The sequence below is a fragment of the Magnolia sinica genome, chromosome 2 (genome assembly GCF_029962835.1).
Source record: "Magnolia sinica isolate HGM2019 chromosome 2, MsV1, whole genome shotgun sequence".
Lineage (NCBI taxonomy): Eukaryota > Viridiplantae > Streptophyta > Magnoliopsida > Magnoliales > Magnoliaceae > Magnolia > Magnolia sinica.
In genome coordinates this window covers 127333735-127343895 of record NC_080574.1, presented here as the reverse complement: position 1 = coordinate 127343895, position 10161 = coordinate 127333735, and the positions used below count along the sequence as shown (strand labels likewise).

Genomic DNA, 10161 nt, shown 5'->3' with positions numbered 1-10161 from the left:
TGGTTCAATGAAAGTTTTGGATTTTCGAAGCCGGGCATCTAGAGTCCACTGTCGGGCACATTAGCCCATTGGTTTTGATCACAAAATCAAGGGTTGTGGGGTCCTCGGTGTCTGTCAACACTATGATAATGAGCAGGACCTGCAAACATGTGAGAATAGTAGAAGTGGGCCACCTAGCGGAGACTGCATGGCTGAGCCTAAGGACATGTGGTCTGGGCCTGGAAATAATTTTGAGGGCCTATACTAATTCAGACAGGCCGTATAACCTAAATTATTCAATGGACTAGCTGGCTAGGCCACCTTCGACTAGATGCCTGATATAGAGTGGGTCGCAGCAGACACTTTCATGGCAAATTTGGACAAGAGAAGGCTCGACCAGAGGCAGAAATGATCTGGACCATGAGAACCTTAAATCAGTCGTATGTCACAAACCGAGATAAGTTTTTCTACATATTATATATGATTTTAGGGTAGGAGAAACTACCTAAGCCAACCAATCCGGGGTTGCCCATGCCGGATTTGCGAGATTCCATCAGATTGATGGTCGAAAGTCCCATATATTTTTGTTTCTACGATAAATGGTGAGTTCGTGCCCAATATGAAAATGGCTTAGAAAAAGTTATGAGAAAAACATGATTGGGTCTTGGGACAAACTGGACCCTTACTATTTTTTCCCAAAAACCATGAAGTCTAGTAGGAATAGAGGTATTCTATAAATAGCAAATTTACTAACTACGAAGGGTTGTAATTTCATTTTTTATAATCAACCAAATTATTTTGAATTTATTAGGAATTATTTATGCTTTTATTTCTAGTTGATTCAATGAAGCTTTCTGAGGAGTGCAGAGAACTCTAGGAATTATTTTATCCATATCATCTACCCTTTACACGTGACATTCGAGTTTCATATGCATATAAGCAACCCCATGGTCCATAGGTTTCTCTAAATAAATTCCAAACATGAGATTGAATGGCCAAAATACCATGACATTTTCAAACATGCATCTAATTCAATACCATACCATTTAATCCCATGAACCAAACAAGCCTTAAGGTGGGTCCATCTAATATGATAATTTCCAATATGAATATTTCCCAAGAAATCAACTCCACCAAATCCTAGATAGCTTTTACGAGACATCCCATTGAGTGTCACGAGCCAATGGATGTTCCTAAATTTTTCAAAGGAAAAGAAAGCAATGATCATTACGAGGTGGGACCGCTCACATCTCCTGCCTATATATCACTCTGTTTTGGTAGTCCAAGGGAGGAGAATGAGTGGTAACATCTCAGGAATAAAATGGTATTAAATCGGATCGAGACTTTGAAATCTAATGTAACAATAATCAACTGGTGGGCCCCACTATGGATGGTCCACAATAAAAATCATCCTGATCGGTGGGGCTGTAAAAATGAACGATCAACTCCTCCCGGCCCACAAATCCAACAATTAGGAGTAGGTGCATTTGATCAGGATGATGTCGTGTCATTGCTTATTCAGAGCCCTGCCAGTTCAACGGTCCTGATTATCGATAACCTAGGAAGAAATGGGGTGGGTTACAATTGGAGGCGGATTTCATGTCATTGCCACGCACGTGGACAAGATCGGAACCGTTCATTCAGTATGTCCAATAATGGATGGGCCACGAACCAAAATCACATTCTTTAAAAACTCCTGACATCTTGATCGGTGGCTTACAAATGAACACTAAGAGATTAATGGTTAGGATAGTCTAATCAAGGCAATTTCTTGTTTTGTGGCTAATCAATGGTGAATGCCACCAAATGCATGGTCAGGATCATCATGCCTCTGGGAGCATTGGGTCAATCTCATTATTCTAACCCTTAGAATGTTGACCACTTTATCATGATGATCCACTTTTTCACTAGAAATGCATATTGCATAAATATTACAGGATGGTGATTGGAGGACTCACTTTTATCTTCGCTAAATCTCGACCGTCCATTGCTCACACAATTGGTCAGACGTTTAGGATCATCCAATTGGCATGATTTTTTGCATCATGCAAAACAAGGGTTCAAGCCCATGGCCCAATGGTAGACGGGTTCAAGCCCAGCTTATCTAAAATAAAAGTGATAAAACAAATGTGCAGTTCCACTCGAATCAGTGGACCAAACAATACAATGGCCCATGGCATTAGATAGATTTCCCATATTATTTGCTATATATATATATATATATATATATATATATATATATATATATATATATATATATATATATATATCATGAAATTTGGTGCAACCAAACGCACCTTCAATTAATATCTTCCACATAGAAGGCCAGCAGCCGTGGTCAAATTTACCACTATAGTGGTTAGTCTTCAAAGAATCCTAAACTTTGGGTTTAGAAAGGACATGGGAATGGATTAATATAAAGCTGAGGGTAACTACGTCCATTTATAATTGTGGCTGGTAGGCAAGATTTCATCTTAACCGGCAAAAGGCCCCCGACTCTCCCCCACTCTGCGGGCTCCCCACACCCTTTCTCTCTGTATGCAACTCCCACCTTTTTCATTCCTTTCTCCACTCTGCTGTCAATTAACTAACTTCTCGGGCCAAAACCAGCCAACATGGGTCTGACTGTTTGAACCAAAGAGGTCCCACGGAAGCAGATCGGTTTTGACCCAGGTAGAGTTGTACACGAGTTGAACCGAGTCGAGCTTGGCACAGCTCAGCTCGGCTCGGCTCAGCCAACAACCAACCCCAGCTCGAACTCAGCTTGGCTCGGTCCTCGAGCCTGACTGGCCAGCTCAGCTTGATTTGGTCAGTAGCACGGGCCAGTTCAAGCCGAGTTTGAGCTTGCAAGTCATTTTCTCAACTACATAAAATGCATCTTCAATCTCTCATAGAATGTAAAACATTAACAACACTTTGTAGGCATTTCATCAAACACTCGGGAAGCAACATCAAGATCAAGATATGATTTGTTTCTTCAATCTTCCCTGGAATGACCATTTCAAGAATACCATAATATGAGGGCAGTCCAAAAAACAACTTCATTGAGTCATTTCATCAAACACTCGGCCAATAGTATCAAGATCAAAATAATCAAGTCACCAAGTCGATTCCAGTTGGGGTTCGAGCCCAGTCGAGACAGAGCTAACTCGACTCGTGTACAGCTCTAAGCCCAGGTCTTAAACCATAGTTCATAAAACCAAAGAGAGTTACAAGCCAATATGAATTCTTCATAGCTTATTAAGGTCCAATTTCATATGTGGCGCCCAAACGGGGCCACCTATGCCAGTTAAGATCCTTTTAATCTCACCACCTGTTTTCCATGCCCTTTACGGCCATGATCACCCAATCACTGCTGTTTTCTTTTTTCCATCATGTGCAATCTTCAGTAGGTTCCTCCTATTCAACAGTCTCCATTAATCATAGGTGGACCCCACATAGCAACTCACATGATAGAGAAGAAATCGTACTGGGCCACAGCTCAGACTAAAAGACAGAGATGAGAAAGCATCAAGACGAGTCAAGATGCAATAAAGACCAATGGGAAAAAAGGCTTCCCCCTTCCACAGATAGAACCAAGGAAAAGCGACTTGACAAAGGAATCCAACGGGGAACATATCTTCCCCAAAGCATTTTTGGTGAAAGACCTCACATGGGTCATGCCTACCCTTTATACACTGGCTGAGTACGAGGATCCACATACACGCCGGTCACAAACAACGGTGTTGAGTTGCGTAATGCAACCCAATCCGAACCGTTAATGTGTCTCATTGTCGATGAGTCACAACCCAAAACTTACATCGAATGGACGATCGTAACTGTTCGTTGATGGCCTGCTAGATGAATGAAAAGCCTTAGCTTCTCAATGTCACCAGTGATATCTTTCACTAATGTGTTTCATGACTGAGTTTTGATAGGTAAGACACTGCGCATACAAGATTCATGAATGTGCATGTGCGCTAATGCTAACGCAGGCAACTGTGTATGGGTATTCTACCGTGATGACCTCATTATCAGGACCACAGATATGGGTATGGCCATACCATCCGACGCCATTGATAATTTACGAAAATGGTTAGAAGTTCAGACAATAATCAGACCTTAACCTCACACGGGTATGTGATTTGAGCCGCCCATCAAGAAAGACCTCACAACAGATGTGGCCATGATAAAAATCAGGCCAGGAAGACAATTCTAACAGCTAAACTAGATCAGTGAATTGGACTCTAATCCTGCAGTTAGGGTTCTTCGACCAGCCTATTTTGAGACACCATCACGACGAACTGCCTAATGAATGGCTTGGGTTTTGCGCATGCGGACCACAATCAAAATTCTCCCCTAAAGAATCCAACAAAACTATTTGGTACCGGTATTGACATCAGAGGTTTGCTAATCCCACATGGCAGGTATTGGCCATCCCCATGAAGGGCCCCAAATGAGTCAATGCCCCATCCTAGGAATTGACAGGTCCACCCATCACATGGCCCATGCATGTGCATTGAATATAGACCATCTGCCGAACTTTTTCCAATGATCCACTTCTCTTGTCCATTTCGGCCAACCCATGAGAGGCCAAACCTGGTTCTTGCACTATAGCATCTACACATCGAGGCCCACCTAACACACCTTGGATCTTGCACACTAGGGATATAATCTTAGATTCCTGGTATAGAAGACTACAAGACACATGGGACAGGGAAAAGCTAAAATGCTCATGTTCTATCAGCTTCCCTTGTTTCTCACAGTTTGAACAGAAATACAAGAACAGTTGCAATAAAATAATGAGAAATCATTTCTATTTACTAGCTTGGCAAAGAACAGACACGTGATTTTTCAATAGGGGATAAAACCCATTTCAGTAAAATTCACCAAACAATCAAACAGAAAAACAGACGAGAGTTTTCATTCCCACAGACTGCAGTTATAAGCTCAAGACAGAAGAAGAGACAAAAGCTTTAAAGCCGTCTACACATTTACCAAAGCCAAATGCATGGAAACAGTAAAGTACAAAGACAAATAGCTATGAAACTGAACAAACCATTCCAGGAGAACGTAATTATAGGAAAATCTATCTCTATTGACGCAAATGTAAGAAGAACTAAAAAGGAAAAGCTGTGGTGGTTTCCATACCATAGTATTCTTCCTTGCTCTGAAAGCTCAACCAGGCTCATTTACGAAAATGCAGTCCCTTTATCTGATATGAAATGGTGGGTTTTGGTTGCTATTGGGAACTATCTCTTAAAATCGTCATTTGAGGTTGCATTTGGATGCATTATTGAATTGAATTGCAATAATTAGTTCAATAGAGGGGTAATGACCAAAATTTTAAGTGCCTTTCTATTCACAAGGAGTAATTAACTGTCAGTTCTTAATTGCATTCCTTGCAGGTCCAACTTGAAAAGAATGCAGATTGTAATTGGAGCATAGTCCATTGATGTAATAGTAAGGAGGGTACCTGTAATTTGGTCATTTCCATTTTTTTGAACTAGTTATTGCAATTCAATTCAATAGCACATCCAAATACAGCTCTGAACATACATTCAATTTTCAAGCTTAAATGGATTTGTGGGTCTTTCTCAGCCATCAGTGTTCAACCTGTCCAAAGCATCTGAAACATGCCGCATCAGAGGTCTTCTTTCAGCATTGGTCTGAACACAAGCTAAAGCGATTTTCAGCACAGCAACCATCTCGTCTTCTCTCTCCACTTCCCGAGCTAAAAACGGGTCTAAAACATCCGAAAGTGGCTTCTTCTCCTCGATACAGACCTGTATCCATCTAACTAAATCCATTTCGGAAGTGCCCAAAAGAACAATTGGTGATCTTCCTGAGATAAGTTCTAGTAAAATCACTCCATAGGAGTAAACATCCCACTTCTGTGATGGTTTTAGTAGTTTCAAGGCTTCAGGAGCTTGATAACAAGATTCGGGACTCATGGCCAGACTATCTGAGACTTCTGATGGTTGTTTTTCGACACCCATCCGATTGGATTGCACTGTGGGTGATCCTCCTGCGATGTTAGCAAGGCGTCCGAGCCCAAAATCAGATATGTATGGTTCCATGTTTAGCCCAAGTAGAACATTCGTGGGCTTTAGATCCCCATGGACGTACTTCTTCGGGCTGAATTCATGCAGATAAGCCAAGCCCTTCGCAATTCCCTTCATTATTTTCAGTCGGGTATGCCATGAAAGGGGTGAAAATGCCACCATCCCAGTCTTCCCTGAAACCAGACATATGACAAAAACCAAAATTTGAAGGATTAGTACAAACAAATGCAAATGGAAGAAGGTCAGAAGTTGATAAAATAACTATTATCAAAGATTTAGCTTCAAAGTACGACACTATTGTCACGGAGCTAGATTCCTATGCAACATTGTGCAATGCGGATCAATCCAGATGCCCACATCGTGGGCCGCAAAGTGGACGGATCATACTCAAAAAGTCGCACTGATAGAATATCATAACCATCTGATCTCAGCTGTTGAATCTATACACTCATTATCTCCTTTTTCTTGGCCATTCCATGCCCACCAAGTGGATGGTTTTGGTTATTCGATCAGCATGAATTTTCAGGTAATGCTAAATCTAGAGTGGGGACAGGGATTTGGATGGTCCAAATTGACATACACCCATTCACGTGTACATACATCCATGCACACTCATTATCTTCTTTTCATTCGCCATTTAAGAAAATTGCGGAAGATACACATAGTCCAGCCGACTTTCATTATTCTTGATTTTCTAAAATCTAAAACATAAGATATCACTTACACTCCCTAAATCAACAAAGAAATAGTTCAGATTCAAAAGAAACATAGCTTACAATTCTTATAAAGATTTATAAAAACCATAGCATTCAGATTGTCCTTCTATAACAAATTACTCCAACCATCACATGAAAATGGATAACCCTAACCAATGGCCCACATTAACAATGCCCAATCAAATGGTAAAGATGTGGGGTTCATCATACAAATGTTCTGGATCACCAGGAGGAGGGTCCCATACGTAAACTTTGATGGTAGGATCGAACAATTAGATTGAATTTAGTAAATTCCCTTCGAACTACAACACTACTTTCATATCATTTCTCAAAACTACAACATAACCTATTACTATCTTCTCTAAACATACAAAACATAGTTGATAAGTCATAGCATTCAGATTTTATTTTTTATAGAAGAAATTAGAGTGCAGATACTTACCATGAATTGCAACAGCAAGACTGCCATTGGGAATGTAATCATAGATCAAAAGCTTCTCGTCAACCGACCAGTAATAAGCTCTAAGTGTAACGATATTCGGGTGTTTGAGCTTTCCAATCGCTTCTACCTCTGTCTGAAACTCTTTAAACCTCTGTAAACCCCCTTCCCCCAATCTCCTCACTGCCAATGTCAGCCCGTCTTCAAGCACAACCTTGTAAACAATCCCAATCCCGCTCTTCCCCAAAACAAACGCTGATGCCTTCAGAAGCTCATCCAAATCAAAACCAACCTGCATATCCAATGGAACAAGGTCGAACTGCTCGACGTTTTCAGATAGAGTCTCTGAGTCATCTTTCCTAAAACACAAACATTCCTTTCTACCCCTTTGCCCCTTGTCAGAAGTACCTCCCTCCTCCCTACCCCTACATGAAAGTGCCTGCCAGTAACAGTAAAAGAACACCAACCCAATAAGACCGATGCCGACGACATCACCCACCACAATCCCAACCACCGCACCTCTACTCAAGCCTCTCCTCTTGCTGCTCTGACCCAAATTATCGCCATCCGACAACTGTGGTGGGTAGTTTTTCGGTAGAAAAGGAATTGAGGACGGACTGCTTGCGTCGGAAGAACACGGGTTCTTCAATGGTGGGCCACAGAGCTCTGGGTTCCCAATAAACGCTGTCGGGCCTCTATTCACTAAAGCCCCATTCTGGGGTATGGGACCGCTTAGATTGTTATAAGTCAGGTCGATGTAAACCTTCTCCGGCAGGTTTCCGAGGCCCGCCGGGATTGTTCCTGAGAAATGGTTATGTGACAGATCAACCGTCCCTTGAAGGCTAGAAAGATTACCAATATCAATAGGAATCGAACCGTTCAATCCGTTATAGGAAAGATCGAGTTTTTCCAACGCGGTCAAGCTACCACCAAATCCAATTGGCAGAGAACCCGTAAAGTTGTTTCGGCCAAGATTCAGGGTCCTTAGCCTCTTGCATTCAAGCAAGGAAATGGGTATCGAGCCGTTGAGAGAATTCTCTGATAAATCCAACATCTGGAGGAATTTAAGCTTCCCAACCTCAGCAGGGAGAGACCCAGATAAGGAATTACCATAAAGAACCAAGCTTTGGAGGCCCTTTGCATCAAAGAGCTCGATGGGCAGACTTCCATGGAGCTTGTTATTCCTCAGATTGACATGTCTAAGGAAAGGAAGAGTCCCAAGAACTGGAGAGACAAAACCCAAAAGCCTTTTCTTGGGAATGCTAATGGAAAATACCTTTCGATCTCTGCTGCATGAAATCCCATTCCATGAACATGGGTTCTCATCAGATGAATTCCAGTTGCTTAAGGAAGCTTCTGGGTCTTGTTGGATCGATTGCTTGAATGAGAGAAGAGCAGAACCTTCATCATTCAGGCAATCTACAAGAGAGTGGGGTTTGAAGAATTGGAGGAGGATAAGAAAAAGAAAAGAAAAGAGAGAGAAATCCATGGGTGGGATTTCAAGTGGAAATATGACCGTTGGAGAGGGGTGAGGAGATTGAAATGGAAAGATGGAGTTTTTGCTCACCTCTTTGATGAAATCCTTCAATGAAATGCATATGAGTGTATGGAATTAGCAGAAAGAGGGGTTGAAATGTTCTAGAAAGAAAGGAAGAAGACTCTGAGACAGAGAGAGAGAGAGAGGGAGAGAGAGGGAGGAGATGCCACCTGCAAATCTTGGGAAGCTAGACTATAGAAATAAAGTGTGTATTTTCATAGAGGAGATATCGTGGCGTTTATTTACGTATTTCTCGCGATAAGAGAGATTTTGGTGTTTGGGATTTTATTGTCAGACGAGTCTGACCATAAAATCAACGGTCAATATCTCCTGCAAGTGGGGCCCATTGTTCAGTAATCCAGACCATTGGTCTAGTGAATTCTACTATTCATTGACTATGTTCAAAAATTCTCTCAGAATGGAAGATCCAAGTAACCAATACTGGTTTTTTTTTTCAGTTGAATGTGGATCTTTGTTTGGTGGTCCATGAATCGAAAGGTTTAATTTTCATGCCCAGGATATTTTCTTTAGGATTACATTATCTTATCTGTGATACAACAGAAGAACGGTCTAGATTTCGAAGCTATGGCCCCACTTGTCGGAACTGAAAGGTGTGTATACTGTACGAAGAGGTGGATGGCGTATCATATTACCAACTCATCCGCCGTCCATGTGGCAACCGTTGATTCCGATCTTGACCGTCTAGGTCGTTGGGGAGCGGATTAAGTGAGACCCCGGATCCACCCAAGTGGATGGGAACCCTGAATGTGGGGCCCACTGTGATGTATGTGACTACATCCACGCCGTCCATCGGTATTGTAAGCTCATTTTAGGGCAGGGTCTAAAAAAATGAAGCAGTTCCAAATCCCATTTGGACCATAGTATAGGAATCCGTAGTTATTGACCATTAAAAATTTATCATGGGCCACAAAAGCTTTAGATCAAGATGATATTTGTGTGGTCTCTTCATCCAGGTGTTTGTGACCTTATCAAGAGGTTGGATGGCAAATAAACATTCCCGGTGGAATCTACGAAGTTTTTAATGGTGGGGATTCTATCAAGACTGTTTCCTATGGTGTGGTCCAACTAAGATTTGATTCAGCTTCATTTTTTGGGATCATGCCTAAAATGAGCCTTCAGAATGAATGGACGGTGTGGATTTAAGGTACATACATCACTGTGAGCCCCACAGTGAAGGGTCCCACTCTCAACCACCTCCGTGGATCCGGGGTCTCACCTAATCCACTCCCGTTGCCCATGTGGCAGGTGGATAATAACCCGAAAGTCCATCGATCTGATGATCTAAAACCGGATTAATCACGATCGTCCGTTCGCTGTGTTTTTTGTAGCTATTCTCCATCTACAATGGGACCTATTTGGATGGTCTAGATCGGACCCACCATATATACGGATTGGATGAATTTGTTGCGATAAACGTAGGTTTAG

The 10161-nt window shown here is 41.8% G+C and overlaps 1 protein-coding gene across 2 annotated transcripts; it reads right to left on the bottom strand.

Annotated features, from left to right (window-relative positions):
- Window positions 1-4979: 4979 nt before the first annotated feature.
- Window positions 4980-8893, bottom strand: LOC131237588 (receptor protein kinase-like protein ZAR1). Of its 2 annotated transcripts, XM_058235440.1 has the most exons (3): window positions 7182-8893; window positions 5575-6196; window positions 4980-5173 (listed from the first exon to the last, which is right to left on the bottom strand). In XM_058235440.1, the coding sequence occupies exons 1-3, from the start codon at window positions 8665-8667 to the stop codon at window positions 5170-5172; spliced, it is 2112 nt and encodes a 703-aa protein (XP_058091423.1). In that variant the 5' UTR covers window positions 8668-8893; the 3' UTR covers window positions 4980-5169. The 2 variants fall into 2 exon arrangements, with proteins under 2 accessions (XP_058091423.1, XP_058091422.1); XM_058235439.1 differs by having other exon boundaries at window positions 4980-6196; window positions 7182-8892.
- Between the last annotated feature and the right edge of the window lie 1268 nt (window positions 8894-10161).

Excerpts from the sequence above, each read along its gene's own strand:
- LOC131237588 (XM_058235439.1), bottom strand. The coding sequence starts at position 8,667 with ATGGATTTCTCTCTCTTTTCTTTTCTTTTTCTTATCCTCCTCCAATTC. Across the intron at positions 6,197-7,181 it reads TCTTGCTGTTGCAATTCATG|GGAAGACTGGGATGGTGGCA; the intron begins GTAAGTATCTGC and ends GTCTGGTTTCAG.